The sequence below is a fragment of the Elephantulus edwardii genome, unplaced genomic scaffold (assembly GCF_000299155.1).
Source record: "Elephantulus edwardii isolate Elephantulus edwardi_28Jun2011 unplaced genomic scaffold, EleEdw1.0 scaffold00006, whole genome shotgun sequence".
Classification (NCBI taxonomy): Eukaryota; Metazoa; Chordata; class Mammalia; order Macroscelidea; family Macroscelididae; genus Elephantulus; species Elephantulus edwardii.
The window spans coordinates 26,658,027-26,675,344 of record NW_006399756.1 but is presented as its reverse complement, the minus strand read 5'-3'; the positions used below and the strand labels follow the sequence as shown (position 1 = coordinate 26,675,344).

Here is a 17,318-nt window from a genome sequence, read left to right as displayed (position 1 = left end):
ATGTCACAATGAATATTTCCATGTAATTTGGAGGGGGAAAAAATCTAAAATCTAATCCCATCCCTTTTTATTTATGAGCCTTTTCTCAGAAACATCAAAGGGAAGATCAAACCAACCTTGGCCGGCGTTTAAAAAGTTTGTAGAGTAGATCCACCTGCTGTGGGGGAATTTCAGGGAACTCCTTTCTAAAGCTTCGATCTAAAACCTAAAGAACAAACATAATTATCATGACTGTAACTTTGCTGTAAAATCTTTGTTGACTATGCTTTTCAAAATATTAGCCTGTCCTCACCTTGACATTGACTTAGAAAGTAAATTTATTAGAGAATGACCTCGCACTGTATACAAATTTATCAGAAATTTTCCTTTCAAAATAGTGTCAAAAATGTTTAAGTGTGTTAAAACTACAATGTCAAATCATTACTTAGCAAAAGAGGCCTTACATCTTTGTTGTTGTTGTTATGTACTGTCGAGTCGTTTGTGACTCATATGTACAACAGCCCTATCCATTTATTATTTCATCCTTTTACAGAAATTCACAAAAAATGACATTTTATGTCAAGATACAGATCACAACAAGCATAAAGAAGAGTTTCAGAAAACATTTACCCACAAAACATGCAAGGCACTCTAATCTTCTAGGTTGGTTTCACGATTCACTAGTTATATAGCTACAAGCTAAAGTTTGAAGCCCTGAAGTCTAGATGACTTTCTGTTCTTTATTTTCTTTTGTGCAGAGAAACCTTAAACCAGAGAAGCATACAAACATCCATTTTACATATTGATTTTCAGAAACATACAATAGCATAAAGTTACATTTACTCCTAACAGAGAATGACAGGATTAAAAAGCTAGGAGGAAATAAAATGATAGCTCTTTTATCTTCAAGGCAGCAAGAATTTGAATGCCCTGAGTGAGTAAGAGGTGACTCACTTTGTCTTCTGCCAGTAAGTTGTCATAGTGCTCCTTGTAAATGTCAAGCTCTTCCTTGGCTTTCTTGATAGCCTCTGTGGTCTGGACCTACAAGAGCATAAGGAATAGCTGATTGCACTTAGAGACCTCTTTTTAAGGATAACTAGAAGTATTGGGGATGCCAGAAAGAACATTTCCTAGCTCAAGATACATATGTCTGTGAAGTACCTACTGCAGATAACATTTCTCTATGGAAGTTAACCAAGTGGGGAAAGGTCATGCATCCACTCACCTGTTTCTAGGTGTAATGGCTCTGCACCTGACATTCTGTCGATGGATCATGTCACATCCCTGGTAGAGCAATGTGGCATGATGAAAACACTCCCACTTGGGAGACCCACAGACTTGGGTTTTAGAACCTGGGAGGTATGTTCACATTGACTTTATGTAACAGTCAGATCACATATGAAAACTGGATTCTAACCTAAAACCTCTGTAGCCACCACTCTGGAAAGACAAACCTCAACCTTGGAAGAAATCAGCCTCGGTCAGTCAGGAGTCAGTCAATAATGACCAGCTTCCTAAATTCTCCCCACTGCTTCCAACTCATCATCACCCCGGCAAGGCCATACACACTGGCCAACCTGATCCCACAGGATCCTTCAATTCTAGTTAACCCTCCTCCACGTCCTCCATCCCAATGGCCACCAACCACAGTGTTCCTGAAGACTTCTCTCTCCACACCTTCCCCACTTCCTCATAAAACCTCCCATTTCCTTGCCCATCTCTGCCTCTCAGGGGATGATGCAGGGGACGATGCCCACTTCTTTGCCCTATGGCCAGTTCTGAATAAACGACCTTGGTTTATTCCCACTTGGATGATCTTTGTTTATTTCCAGTTCCAATCCCTACATGGTGGCTACATTTAAAGGGGCACATTACCCATCCTCTGTAGGACAGCCTCTTCATCTGTGGGAGACACCTAATACTCTGCATGATTTTACAAGCAGAGTTTTATTTTATACTGATTTATTCTTTGAGGAGATGCTGGCACACACTAAGGAGCTCTGGTGGCACGATGAGTTAAGTGTTCGGTTCCTAAGCAAACGTTCAGTGGCTATTACCCACCAGCTGCTCTCTGATTGAAAGATGAGGCCGTCTGTTCCTGTAAAGGTTGCGGCCTTGGACACCCCCTGGGGCAGATGTGCTCTGTCCCACAGGGCCTCTCAAGAGCGGCCTCAATGGTAGCAGGCTTGGGAGAAGCTGTTTAACAGACTCTTAAAAGCCAACCCAGCCCACTGTCCTCCAGTCCTGAATCTGAATTCGGATTCATAATGATCCTATCGGACTAAGTAGAATAGCTTCTCCACTCACTCAAAACTCAAAACTCATTGCCATTGAGTCAGGACCAACTCAGGGTCACCGACTCAGAGCTGACCCTTCTAGCCTGTAAATTACCTGAGAGAAGAGGGTTCATCTGTCTCCTGCAGAGAAGCTGGTGGATCCAAGACACCTGTCTCTGGGTTGGCAGTTCACCTCCTTATCCACTAGACCCTCAGAGCTCTCTCTAGAGGGAGCCTCCCCGTCTAGAGGGAGCCTCCCCGTCCAGAGGGAGCTCTAGTGGCCTAGTGGTAAGAAGCTGAGCTGCAATCTCTAAGGCACGTGGTTCAAATCCACCAGCTGATCTGTGGAAGAAAGATTGACAATCTCCCCCTATGTGATTAACTGTCTCTGATAACCCACTGGGGGGTCAGCTATGGGGTTGGTTCTGGCTCGAAGGTACCCAATAACAAAAACAACAGAGGTCTTAAAAGATTCTTAGCAACGATTAAGTGTGTAACATATGTCATATATGCAAATACCATTAACACATTCACACATGACCTTTATTTGTACTGCTATTAAATGCTGACGTCTGTTGAAATGTACTACATGACAAACATTCATTCACTGTCCCTTTATTGAATTCTATCTTTCATGCTCATATTAGGATAGACTTTTTCTGCTTACGGCAACGTTTTTAATTTTGTAAGCTAACCCATTCACTGCCCTTGTTTTCAGACTTAGTAAAACTGGCTCTTGAGCAAAAACTCAAGGGAAATCCAGGATTTAACAGGAACCGTGGGAGGAAGGAAGGGTCAAGGGTGAATGAGCTGATAAACAAGGACTGTCTCTGTCAGAACATGTACTCAGATATCTGATCCTATACTTACTTTTTCCTCCTGCTTCCTCGCAAGATAGTTGTTCAGGCACAGTTCTCTGGTGCTTAATTCTTCATCCAACAGTAATGAGAAAAGAAGGTTATTTATTTTCAGTTCTTCCTGTAGAAATAATTTTGAACGAAATAAAAAAAAAATCAGTATTCCTGAAAAAAGTTTTGTTTTGTTTTTTTAAATTCAGAGTCAGCAATCTGGCGCTAATCAAGGGAGTCTACAACATCAAAGTAAGGAAAATTTATTTTAGAGAAAAAAGAAATACAGACTTTTGCATAGTCAGATAGCTTCCCCATTTTTACCTTTCCATTGTAAGACAAAATACAGATATAGAACAATGCATAAAATATGAGATTTTATAAAGGTGAACATCTTTGTAACTACCACACAATTAAAGAATTAGAATTTTGTCACCAATAGAAATAAACTTCTATGTGTCCCATTCTAATCTCAACCACAATAGTAACCACTCTTCTGGTTTTTAGAATGTTTTTCTGTGTTTCTATGTAGTCTTATTACCCGAGAGTGTATCCTTAGCCACTACTGCCTAGCTATTCCATTAAAATATATTGTCATGACTTAACAAGTCACTCATCTACAGGTTCTACTTCATCCCTACCCTCCACCCGCACCCCCAACATATCAGCAATTCTATTTTTGTTGCTTGACTTGACCTGGGTTTTACTGACTACATTCTCCCAGAGTAGCTCAATCTTCAGGTTCCTCAGTAGTTCTGACATTGAGTTGGATGCAGACACCCGATCAGACCCATGCTTGAGCCTTTTGGGCAGACCGTGGGCGTTCTCTGATGAGGAGGCAGATGTCTGGTTGACTTTTGTTTGATGATGTTAACAGCTGTGAATGCTCCATGCCCAGGTCAATTAATCCATTAAGAGGTGCACACGTGGTTGCTCTGCACCTTCGAGTCAGAACCGATTCATAGTGGATCCTCCAGTGGGTTTTCAGAGGCAGAGCATTGTACGAGAGGAGACTTCTCATCTTTCTCCTGTAGAGCAGCTGGTGGATTCCAATTGTGTGTCTTTGGATGGACAGCGCAGCTCCTTGCCACTAAGACTCCAGCACTCCCTCAGAGGGGCACAGGGATGATAAGGTATTATTCCTTTTTTAACTTATTAACGGAAATAATTCTATAAAGAGACATTTCTCCTTATATATTTATTACCCAGTGATACATTTCATATAGGAAAAGCACAGTAAACACTTGATATTTTTTTCCCATTTTCAAGGTAATGAAATGGTTCTCTACTACCCTCTGAAGGGGATCAATTAGGTTTAGTGCCCTTTAAAATGTCATTATATATTAATGAATTGAAGTAGACTTGGTAAGTTTCAATTAATTATCATTGTCCATTGTCAGGGACCTCTCCAGAGTACTGAGGAGCAATGATGTCAGTTTAAATCTGCCTAATTCAGGCCATGGTCTTCGCAGTGATGCATCAGAGAGCTGGACAATGACTAAGGATGACAGAAGAAGAATTGATGACTTTGAGTTGTGGTGCTGGAGAATAATATTAAACATACCACAAACAGCCAAAGAACAAATAGATCTGCCTTGGAGAGAGTGAAATCAAGTTTTTCCTTGGAGGCAAGGATTTTGAAGCTCTGTCTCACATACTTTGGTCATGTGGCCTTGATGAACCGGTCCTTGGAGAAGGACACCATGCTTGGAAGGGTGGCAGGGATAGTGCAGGAGAGGAAGACCCCGGATGACATGGATTGACAGGATAACTGGGGTAATGGGATTAGATGTGTTGGAGTCAGTGAGATTGGCTCAGGGTAAGGTAAGGTTCAGAGCTGTTGTACATAGGGGTTGCTAAGTATCACAGGTGACGTGATGACACATAACAACAACAACATCCATTCTGAAACTCCCATTGTCCCATTCAGGAGAGCATGAATATGTTGAGAGGCCCTGAGTAGTGTAGGCAGTTAACTGAAACATTAGAGGTTCAAATCTCCCCAGACGCATCTGAGAAGAAAGGCTTGCTGAGGGAATTCCTAAAAGCCAGCCATCTGTTGGTTCCTGACTCTTTTCTGATGTATCCTAGCAATATTTGACTGGTGGTTTAGCTGTAAGGAGTTGCACTGCCAACCCAAAGGCGTGCGATTCGAACCCACCAGTTGCTTCCATGGAGAAAGATGAGCAACCTCCTCGTGTGCGAGTTACCACTCTGAAAAGCTGCTGAACGGTCAGTTATGAGTCAGTTCTGACTCAGCGGGACACACACAGTAGTATTTGCCAGGTTTCTTATTATCTTGTATGGCAAGATGTTCCTAGCTCATCTTCTATTTTTAAATAGCTTTATAAAGGTATGATTCACAGATGATACAATTCAACCATTTCAAGTGTAAAATCCAATGCTTTTTAGTACAGTCACACACTGTACTTCCACCATCAGTTTTAGAAATTTTAAAAAAGAAACCTCCTCGCAGTCTGTCTCCACTTCCTCTTAACTCCCTCCCCAAACAATCAAGGGTCTCCTTTCTATGTCCTACATACCTCTCTGGACACTAAGATAGATGGAATCACACATGAAGTTGCATTTTGTAACAAACTTTTCTCAATGAGCATAATGTCCTCAAGGGTCCTTCCATGGTGTAGTCTGCATCAGAATGCCATGTCTTTTTATAGCTTAATAATCAGTACTGGTACTGGCTCAGGACAGGGAAGTATTCAGAGCTGCTGTACATAGGGTTGCTATACATCGCAGGTGACTCAATGGCACATAACAGTAATTAACATACCACGACAGGTTTGGAAGCAGGAGTGGCATCCACTTCCTAAAACAACATGCCTCCAGAAACTCTATGAACTTTGATAAATGTTGATAGTTGTAGAGGGGCTTCAGGTCTTTTGTTCATAGGGTTGCTATGAGAAGTGCTCGACTTGAAGGCAATCAACAAAACCACATTCTGTGGTATATAAAATCCAGATTTTATTGTCCATTTAGCAAATATTATGTGTATTGGATTGTGTCTATTATGATTAATTTTGCTACAAAAAATCTTGTACAAGTTCTTGCAAAAAATACATTTTCATCTCTGCTGGCTGGAGCTACTGGAAGTGGAATTGCTGGGTCATACAAACTCCCTCTCCTCAACCCCTTAAAAGAACTCCTAAACTCAAAGCTAACCCATTGGAGTGAGTTAGAGTCATTTCACAGTCCTCCCGTAGAGGACAAAGTGGAGCCTCCCTACAAGGTTTCTGAGGCTCGATGCACTTAACAACAATAATCTTCACAAAAGCAAAATGCTGCACACTTTCTCCCTTGGAGTAGCTGGTGATCCAAGCTCTCTTTCTGGTTAGAATGAAGTACTTAAACCACCGAGTCACCAGGACTCCTCTCTGGGGTATAGGTTGTTGTTGTTGTTGTTGTTGTTATGCACTGTCAAGTCAGAGTCGATTCATAGCTGACCCTGTAGCGGGTTTTCAGGAGTAGTAAATTGTTTGGGAGGAAATTGCCCATCTTTCTTTCATCAAGCAACTGGTGGATTTGAACCACTTGCCTTTGTGTTGGCAGCACAACTCACCACCAAGCCTGCAAGCTGACTACAACTCATAGCAACCCTCGAACAACAGTCAGAACCTTGTACCCTCTTCACAAACTCCAACATGCTCAAGCCCATTGTTGTAGTCCTTGCATCAGTCCATATTGTTGAGAGACATCCTGGTTTTTGCTGACTCTCTACCTTTCCAGCATGATGTCTTTTTCCAAGGACTATCCCCTCCTCATAACATGCCAAAGTTACGTCACATAAAGGTTGTCAACCATCCTTGGATCGAAGGAGTATCCGGCTCTACTTCGTCCAAGACAGAGTTGTTCATTCCTTTGGCAGTTCCTATTCAAAACTCTTCACCAGCACCACAGTTCAAAGACATTGATCCTTCTCTGGTCTTCTTTATTCATTGCCTGATTTTCAGATGTACAGGAAGTAATGGAAAATACCACAGCTCAGTTCAGGTGCACCTTAGTCTTTAAACCACTCCTTGGGTTTGGCTTCTAGAGTTGCTGTATACTTCATCTGTATCCCTGCCACTGGATGGAATGAAAGCATGCCTTTCATCTAAATCTTTGGAACATGAAGCTTATTCCCTCATTCAACACATATTATAAGCCAAGTCCTTTGCCAAATGCTAGCATACAGGGATGTGGAAGACAGTCTGTCCTGGAGAAAGTGTGACCAGGGAGCTCCTTGGAAGCAGGACGATAAAGCCTCACCTCATATACTGTGGGCATATTGTTAGGAGGGGTCAGTCCTTAGAGAAGGACAGCATGCTGGGAAAGCTGGAGGGTCAATGTAGGAGAGGAAAACCTTCAACAAGATGGACTGACATGGTGACTGTAACATAGGCTTAAACACACAGGAGATGGGCAGGACGGCCCGAGATGAGCAAGTAGGTTCGGGTCTGTTGTTTATAGGGTTACCATGAGTCATGGTTGACTTGATGACAAATAACAACAACAACAACAATCTCTATCCTCATGAGTTTACAGTCTCGGAAACAGTAAAAGATAATCTCCTATGAACTAAAATAAGTTGCAGATAAAAAATAAAACAAGAGACTGAAAGGAAAAGAAGAGTATATAGTAGGAACATCTAACTTTGTTCAAGATTTTAACTGGGAACCAAAGGATGAATGAGTTGAATGAGCGGATAAAGGCTGGAGGCAAGGAAGGACAGAGACCCGAGGACGCAGCACACTGAATGTTTCAGGTGCTGGACAAGGACTGAGGCTGGTGGAACGGGGGGGGGGGGGCACAGCATGAGGTCAGAGGCCCCCACAACTGTTAAGAGTGTTGCCCTTTATCCTAAGGACAACAGAAGGACCTGGAGTCTCCTTCAAAGAAAAAAAAAAAAAAAGAGAAACATAAGCAAAGCTTTTATTTACCTGGTTGACAACCATCTCTGCCTTCATTCTTCTGCTAAAGAGTCTTTTCAAATGTTCATCAAAGGCCTGGGTACTTTCTAGAATACTGTTTTGAAGTTTCTTCATTTCTGCCTCTAATGACTGAGAGGAAACCAACAGTAAATGAATGTTTAGAAGCATCACATTCTGCTAATGTTAGAAGAATCAATGCCTTTGAGCTGTGGTGCTGGAGAAGAGTATTGAATACACTATGGACTACTAAGGGAACAAGCAGGTCTGTCCTGAAGAGGGTGAAAGAGAAGGCAGTCGGCTTCTACAAGGTCTACAACCTCAGAAACCTGAGGGGGCAGCTCTCCTGTGTCCTTCAGTTGCTTTGAGTTAGAACTGATTAGATGGCGGTGGACTGTGGATTTAACAATGTCTTTATCTCCCTCAAGGAATTATTTTTTAAAAAAGAAAAATAAATTTAAAGGTATTACAGGATGTATCTATGCTGACTGGAGTCATCCAGTAGAAAGCAAAAGACTGATGATGCAGGAAGATGAGAGAGGTAGAGCTGGGGCAATGATGCTGGGTAGCAGAGGGATGGATGTAGTTTTGCACAGTGGAGATCCAAAACCTCAAACTGAAACTATAAAGTTATATAAGCTGCTGAAGGGAATTGTGTCCCTTCTCTGTCACATCCTTTCTCCTGGCAATTGCGAATAAATCAAGCAAAAGCATACCTAACCCACATGAATACAGACGATTAGGGTTATACTTTGAAGAGCTTGCACATCCTGTAACAGGTACCCATTCAACATGGAAGAATGAACAAAGGAACCAATAAATTCTAACAGTATTGAAAATGTTGAAATTAACACTTCCTTTTTTAAAAAAAGCATTGCTATATAATATTTTTATTTTAAATCATTCTAAGTCTTTTAAACTTACCTGCACCCACTTCTTCAAATACAGTAGTACTTTCCCTTGAGAAATTAAGCTGAAAAACTAAATACAGATGCAGAGGTATATTGAGATCTCTCTTGGATAGGGCAGAAGATGAACTCTTTGCTCCTCTCACCTTTCTATACTTATCTCTCTCTTCATTTAACTCCTTGACTTTCTTTTCATAGTCTCTGAATTGTTTCCTTTCTTCTTCAGACCATAAAGCATCAGGTTTCGCCATGAAAGCAGGTTGAGGAATCACCTAAAGATAGAAACGAACGCTTACACTCTGGTTTAAACATACTTGTAGCTGTACAGTGAAAGCGCAGAATTAGTACTTTTTTTTTAAAGTCCTTTAATAGAGCAGAATTCTTTACATTGACAAGACACACCACTTCAACCAGGATGTAAAAGTACTTTTCTGTGACTTGAGAAGTTGGGACTCAGCCAGTTAGATGACAAACTCAAAGGTATGTGTTGTTATCTCTGTAGGTAGAACCACGCCCGTACTTCTGAAACATCAAATCAGATTAAAAATAAAGAACTCAAACTAAGAAAAACAGAAATACTCAGTTTCTTGGTAAATGAAGAGAATGATAGCATTATTCCTGCCTTCTGCAGAGATCATGGTTTTTTATTTTTGATCAGACTGGATATTGGTACGTTCTAATTTGCCTCACATGATAATGTTTAAAAATTACTAAGAGGTTGTGTAGTATTTGTTCCTGTATACTTTGGGCATGAAGCCAGGAGGGACCAGTCTTTGGAGAAGGGTATCGTGCTTGGAAAGGTCAAGGGACAGCAAAGGAGAGGAAGACCCCGGATGCGATGGACTGACACAGTAACAGGGGTGATGAGGGTAGGTGTGTTAGAGACAATGAGACTGGCTCAGGATAGAGCACGGCTCTGTGCGTCGGGTCGCTATGAGTTGTAGTCAACTCAACTGCACATAACAACAACAACAAAAGTATTTAGAACTCAAGTTCCTTAAAAAAAATAAATCATGGCACAATTTAAGTACCTCTTCCTACCCCTTTCCACCTCTCTCCAAGGATGGCCAGAAATCTCACCATTCTTAAGATATCTTCCTTCTTGACTTCCAGAACACCTCCCATCATGTCCATCAGGGCTCGTTGTCTTATGTTGGAGTTCTAGGGAAGATCCAGGGCCACAGAGGCAGCTAAGGCAGAGGCCCGATACTCAGCGGTACCAGTGGAAGCAGCCCAATCCAACGTTAGAAGGTGGCCCTTAGGACTGGGGCAGGGTGAGCACTGGCATTGTGGAGTGAGGGGAGGGAGACAAACTAAGAGCCAAGTGCACATGGGAAACACTTGATATGTTTCTATGATGGAATCCAAGTATAAAAGTATTCCATTAGGGAAAGGTCTCGGGCTTTGTTTGAGCAACACAGCATACCTGAAAGGTGAGCCACTGCTCCGTTTTGTGGGACATAACCAGTTTCTCTTTGGCCTTTCTCCATGGTCTTACATACTTGCTCACTAAAATCTGAAAAAGACAGTATAGCTTTCTGCTATTACTCTTTTTTTTGTACAGAACACTATATTTAATTATTATGTTGATTATATAATATCATCCATTGAGTACTTTTTTTTAAAAAAAAATTAATTTTAATGAAAGTTTACAGAGACTTCCAGTCATTCGTTGTTGCACTTTTCTCCCTGGCCACTCCCTGCCCCCCAATTCACTTTTCTCCTTGATTAAAAGAAAAACTCTTCCATTGCTATGCAATCCCTTCTGCTATTACTCTTAGAGAATTCAAACTTTCTTTCCACACCCTGGGAGAAGGCTGGAAGGGAGTAAAGAGAGGAAAGGGACTTCTCAGATTTTGCAATACATTTTCTATGTGGGGATGGCGACATCAACAAAAAGGAGAGGGTTGGGAAGGGCGTTTATGTCCTTATTAGCTCTAACCTCATGCCTTGTCACTGAAACATCATCACAAAGAAGCTGCTTTAGATTTAGGGGGAGTGAGCAGTTAACAAAGTGTCATTTAAGCCAAATCCTGGAGGGTGGAGTTCCTGAGAGGTCAAAGCTTGGGGCATTCAAGGAATTGTGAGAATGCAAATGGAGCAGGATGAGGCAAGGTGCGGAGAAGGGCTGACAAAGTAAGGGGATGACGTGGGTACCCAGGGACAGGTTTGGGGGTGATTATAACCAAAAGGAACAGCCAAGTCCAGGGGTTTAAACTGGAGAGGGGTTAAGACATCCCTTGTGACAAGATCACTGTCATGAGTGCAGAACAGGGTGGAATAAATAAAAAAGCCACCGTAGTGGAGTTAATTACACATTCACGACATGATTATGCAGAGTGGGAACCTCTCAAGTGGGGCAGGGAGTGCTCTATGCTGTCCTGTGCTCCTGTCTCAGGTCACATGACAAGAATCTGCCTCAGGGGAAAAAAACTTGCTCAAAAAAGTGGAGTGAGAGTTTAGCCAGATGGACTGGGAAACATGGCAGCCTGGGCTTAATGCCCAGCTCTGTCACTTACTAGCTTTTTAACAGTGGTTACACTACCTAACCTGCCGATGCCTCACTTTCCTCATGTTGTTGTTGTTGTGTACCAGTGAGAACCAACCCATAGCTGACCCTCCAGCGAGTTGTCAGAGGCAGTTAATTGCACGGGAAGAGACTGCTGATCCTTTTCCTGCAGAGTACCTGGTGGACTCGAAACCCGTACCTTCAGGATTGCAATGCAGCTCCTTGCCACTAGGCCACCAGAGCTCACTTTCCTCCCAGGCCAGGTTTCATCATTACAAATGAATTTCCATATACGTGTCTGCATCTACTAAGAACTAGGTGCCTTCTAAACACTGCTATTCTCTTTTGCACCTAAGTAATCAAGTTGGTTTTGCATGAGCAAGGGGTTTCTCTGAGTAGTTTCTGAGAACTAAAAAAAAAAAAGGAAGGAAGGAAGGAAGAAATACAGCTGTATTCCAATTGCTTTCTTTAAGGATTCATTCACAATCACCTCTGTACCAAACATCTTAACCAGACTACCCAGCAAGGCCCCTTTCTTTGGGAACCACCTTACCCTAATGGTCTAGATAATTACTGGAGTTCCATCTGCATCATTTCCACAATGTGACCCACCCAGCTGCGCACACAGGCCTGGACTCAAGCTGGACCAGGAGTCCCTTCCCAGGTCAGGACTAAGAATTTCTAGTTCAGGCCAGCTATTCTCTTGAGTGACGGAGATATAAAGTAGAAACTGCTAGAGGAAACTGAAATGCAGAGCAAAGGGCCTAAGAGACGAAGAAAGAGGACATCTGGACTCCCCACCAGTTGTAGCCTTTGCTTCCTCATCTCGTTAGGCTCTGTCTCTCCCCTCAAATACATGGTTGTTATGTGCCGTCGAGTCGTTTGCGACTCATAGCGACCGTATGCACAACAGCCCTAAACCGCGCTCTATCCTGTGCCAATCTCATTGCCTCTGACACACCCATCCTGATTACCCCAGTCACTGAATCAATACAAATACATGGCATGGGATTCCTAAAAGTAATGTCCTCTTGCTGAGGCTATAGCAGCTGTTTTCATTGCTTGTAGCCAAGAGTGTAACCTCATATAAGAACTTCCAGGAGGGAAACAGGAAGAAGAATAAACAAGACGTTAGCACATCGTGCTGAGGAAGGAGAGAGGGGATGGTCCACCCAGCCAGTACCTCTTCATTGTCCACCTCCAGGGTTCTCTCTGGCTTCTCACAGTCTTCAAATTCTGGTTGCCAGACTGTTTCTTCCACCTGCAGATCTGAGATAATTTCCTGAAGTCTTACATTCCTGTCCCTCACACGTGCAATTTCAAACTCCTTTTGCTTATATGCAGCATTAAACTCATTATTAAAAACAGTTTTGACCTTGTAGATGATATCCTGAAACATCAATAAGTTACAGAAAGGAGGTCACAATTACATCTTTTTTAAAAATTTATATTAAATATTTCTTTCTTTTTATTTTAGCTCATCAACTTAGTGTCATTTGACCAGAGGTAGGATTAAGGCAACAGAGCAACTGCTATACCATGATCTACTTCCTGAAACGTTCCCTACAACTCAATAGATACTTATGTTGTTAAGTATTGAGACTTGGTGATAGATACTTAGGGGATGTATTGGGTTAGATTCCCTCCTTTTGTATGTTTTTTTCAATCCTTCATAAAGTATTTTAAAAGCATATGGAGGATTTAAATGATGAAAGCTCTTTTGTTTGGAATCTAATCTGGGAGAGATGTGGAGAGGAGGAGATAGTCTTAAAGGCTGTTTGGAGAATCTTTTAGAAAAACACAGCACAAATGTCCTCTATATGGATAGGCCATTCTCAAGGAGTAGGAGAACCTAAGCTAGTTCCTAAAATGACAGGAAGGCCAGCAGGACTGCCCCTGCCACTGCTGACAAGTAGAGCAATGGGTCAACTCAAGCTTAAGCTCAAGTTCATTTTTATCAAGTCCAACTCATTGTGGACCCTCTAGCATGTTCTCGGAGACTATAAATTGCATGGGAAGAGATTGTCCATCCTTCTCCCTTGGTGCAGCAGTTGGTGGATTTGTTGTCTTTGGGTTGGTAGTACAATTCCTTATCCATTAAGCCACCATAGTTCCCTTGGGTCAACTCAAAATAGGCTTTATTTTACCTTCAGAGTTCAGATTACATATTATCCTGGCATGGATGAAGCTACTGAAGTAGCATGAGGAAAATGACCTCAAATGCCAGAATTTCTCTTTGGCTGGACAGCACCTTTGCATAAAAACATACTTAAATAAAGCAGCCAGAAAGCGAGACCCGGAGGACATGGGCCAATTGGGCAACAAAAGATGACTTCTGAGTATGGATATTCTGAGTGTAATTGAACAGTTGACTCCAGAGTTTGGAGCAGAACAACAGAGGAGGCCAGGAAGAGAGACTGCCGAGCAACGTGGCAAGAGGCTAGAACAAAACTGCAGATGTGGCTGGAGGCCTGTTAGGCCCTGAAAAGCCCACTGTTACATATCAAAAGATCTGCATTGATGCGATCTCAGTCCTTGTATTTGCAAAAAACTTCCAGTAGGATCTTCCATGTCTCCAGACACACCCTGAGACTAATTTGCTTGGTGGGAAGAAAGGAGTAGGAACTCAGAACCAAAGGGCATTATCCTTCATCCCCAGAATGTATAGAACTTTTCAAGAAGAAATTGGATTTCTTCAGATAAAGGGGAGAGACAGCAATCACATCTTTAACACTGGGAAATTGACTAGATATCTGAGTTACTCAGAAGGTGGTATAGAATTTCTTTAATTTTGGACTTACTGAAGATCAATGCAGAAGAATAGTGGTTTATCGTGCCAATCTGTGTAAGACGTTATTTAGCAGCCTTGGTATAATAAAGTCCACTCCTAATGGATAGCAGCAACTTTTGTATATGTTTCAACAACATATACAGTAGTTCTCTGTATCTTCTTCCATGTACTTAAAAGTTAGCATTTGTTTGACATTAGACTTTAGCACGAGCCCTTGAAAACATCTCATGGGGGAGTTTGAAAGACTTCTGAGAATAAACAGACCCACCTTCAGTAATATAATTTGGTTGATTTTCTCCTGTCTCGTATGAAGTGCCAACTGGTCCGACAAGAGAGAGGTATCCACTCCAAAATCAGTACTGAGACTGCCAAGCAGGTAATTGGGCAAGCTGGTATCTTTTACTCCTACATTTTCATCTTCCTCTTCTTCATCTTCTTCATGTTTTTTATTTACAGAAACTGTAGCCTGAACTTCTACAACCTCCTTCCTTATCTAGAGGACAAAGATGACATGGAAGTTATTAAATAATAAGAATTCTCTAAAGGACTGTTTCCCCCCTGACACACGAACAATTTCAACAATAATAATTTTTAAGATGTTAAATTCTCTTGCCAGGTACAGAAATGCATGTGATGGATTGATCTTGAAACTATCCTAGAAAAGACTAAAGCTTCTGAAATGGAGAAACTCTGAATAGATCAAGAGAGTCAAAACTGTCCTTATGAGATACAATAATGGTTACCCATGGTGGACAGTGTTTAGTGGAGCTCCCCAATTAAAACAAGCTTGGAATCAGGAGTGGCATTCACTTCTGAAATAGCTTGCCTCCAGAAACTCTATAAACTTAGAGAAAGGATGGAAGTTATACAAGTGTTCACGTCTTTCATTCATAGGGTCACTATGAGTCATCTACGACTCGATGGCATGTAACAACAACAACAACAACAGTATAGAATATGTGTATTTTTTATGTCAGAAAATGTGTCACACCTGCTTTCAAGTATTTTTAGTCTTTCTTGCTAGCTGAGCTTTGATGGTTTAGTAGTAAGGAGTTGCGTTGCCAACCCAGAGGCACCTGGTTCGAATCTACCATGGGAGGCAGATGCGCATTCTTCTCACAAGTGATTTCTGGCCTTTGAAAATCTGCTAAAGGGTCAACTTTGTTAGTTCTGACTCAATGACACATGACAACAACAAGAACAAGAAGCATTAAAAGGGGATCCTGGTGGCATAGTTATAGGGCAATGCACTTATGCTGTAACCCAAATGCAGTCACTCTCTTTCATGGTTCAAATCTATGAGTCATTTCAAGGGCAAAAGATAGGCAATCTCTCCAATACATTTTGCAGCCTTGGAAAATCAACAGGTCTGTTATGAGTTGGTCTCAACTCAATGATAATGAGTTGCTGTTGAGCATTAAAAGGGGTTCTAATGGCAGATGGGCAGTGTTCTTCCACAGAGATTCACGGCTTCAGAAACCTGGGAGAGGGTCAATACACACTGGAACCTTCAGAAACCTGGAAGAGGGTCAATATCCATTGACCCTCAGAAACCTGTGAGAGGGTCAATACACAATGGAACGCTTAATGATTGAATTAAGTACATGCGCATTAGTGTGATTGCTTCATTGATACCAACAAACCCTCAATACCATCTCACTCCAGGAATAATCGCAAAGTTCAGCAAGACAGAAGACAACAAGCGCTATGGAGGGGGTGGAGAGACTGAGGTTCTCATATGCTAATGATGACCATGTAAAATGGGGCAGCCATTGTGGAAAGCAGTTTGGCACTTCCTTAGAAAGTCCAGAGTAGAAATAGTATTTGATCCAGCAATCCCAGTATTAGGAATACATTGCAAAGGCCATGAAATGGAAAGAAAACAAAGTAGCAAGATACTGAGTTTGGAAATTATTGACAAGGTAGCTATGTCCTTGGAGAGGGACATCATGCTGGGTAGAGTAGAGGGACAGCGCAAGAGGGGAAGACCCTCTATGAGGTGGATTGATTCAGTGACTGGGGTAATCGGGATGGGTGTGTCAGAGGCAATGCGATTGGCACAGGATAGAGCAGGGTTTAGGGCTGTTGTACATAGGGTCGCAATGAGCCGCAAATGACTCGACGGCACATAACAACAACAAGCTATCTGTAATAGTATGGAGGAAGGAAGAGGAAACCATAGTACATATATTCTGAACAGACTGGCTGAATAGGGTGCTCTGGCAGCTCAGTGGGCGAAGAACGTGCCGTCAGCTCAAAGGGATGCAGACGAAACCACCTGTTTCTCTGCACAAGAGAGAAGACAACCTCCTCTCCAGCAATTTACAGCCTCTGAAAACCTGCTAGAGCATCAGCTTACTGTAAGGTACAACAAGATGGATAGAAATCAGAATGACAGGGAGGATGTGGAAAAGTGATTACACTGTGGGTGTTCAAATTATAGAACAAAATGTGAACAAACAGTTGAGTGAAAAATTCACTGACCTTGTAAACTTTCACTCAAGTTACAACCACCAAAAAAGAAAGGTGTCTTTTTCTTATACTTTACAAAGCAGCTAGTTCACGTAGGCCTGGCTGGTGGGAGTTAAAAAGAGCTCAATATGCCTTCTTTGTGTATTTTGAAAAAGAGGAGCCGTAAAGTTCTGGCTGAAACAGAACCACATCAGAGAGATTTTTGTGGCTAGAGGGAGACTGGTGCGAACGATGGCAGGGCTGCTGTATGAGAAACTTTAACACCATAAAAACATTTTATTCCATCCTTATTAAGCTCCCTTAAAATGTGATCTCCGGTGAGAAGGCAGGATGAACATGGTATGAGTGGATGACAATAACCTCAGAACAGGATATGGGAGGGGAAAAAATCTGCCGATTTCCTTTTTCTGGTGTATTCTCCTATTTGAAGACTCACTAGTGTTACAGAGGATGAAGTTTCCCCGACTTAGCATATGTATACAGAATAGTCACTAGAACACATTCTACAAATCAACTAAGAGTGAAAACAGGGACATAAATGATATCTTAAATAAATAAATTTAATCTTAAATAAATAAAATGAATCTTAAACTATATTCCAACTCAAATCACT

General features: G+C 41.8%; 1 protein-coding gene across 1 annotated transcript in view; it reads right to left on the bottom strand.

Moving 5' to 3' along the window:
• WDR96 (WD repeat domain 96) overlaps window positions 1–17,318 on the bottom strand; it is a 92,363-nt gene that overhangs the window by 15,882 nt on the left and 59,163 nt on the right. Inside the window, exons 24-32 of the mRNA XM_006880176.1 lie at window positions 14,502–14,726; window positions 12,615–12,832; window positions 10,360–10,438; window positions 10,014–10,094; window positions 9,080–9,205; window positions 8,038–8,157; window positions 3,126–3,233; window positions 934–1,020; window positions 117–205 (exon numbers count right to left, since the gene is read on the bottom strand). Of these exons, the coding sequence (XP_006880238.1) occupies window positions 117–205; window positions 934–1,020; window positions 3,126–3,233; window positions 8,038–8,157; window positions 9,080–9,205; window positions 10,014–10,094; window positions 10,360–10,438; window positions 12,615–12,832; window positions 14,502–14,726 (1,133 nt within the window). The remainder of the gene's footprint in view (window positions 1–116; window positions 206–933; window positions 1,021–3,125; window positions 3,234–8,037; window positions 8,158–9,079; window positions 9,206–10,013; window positions 10,095–10,359; window positions 10,439–12,614; window positions 12,833–14,501; window positions 14,727–17,318) is intronic.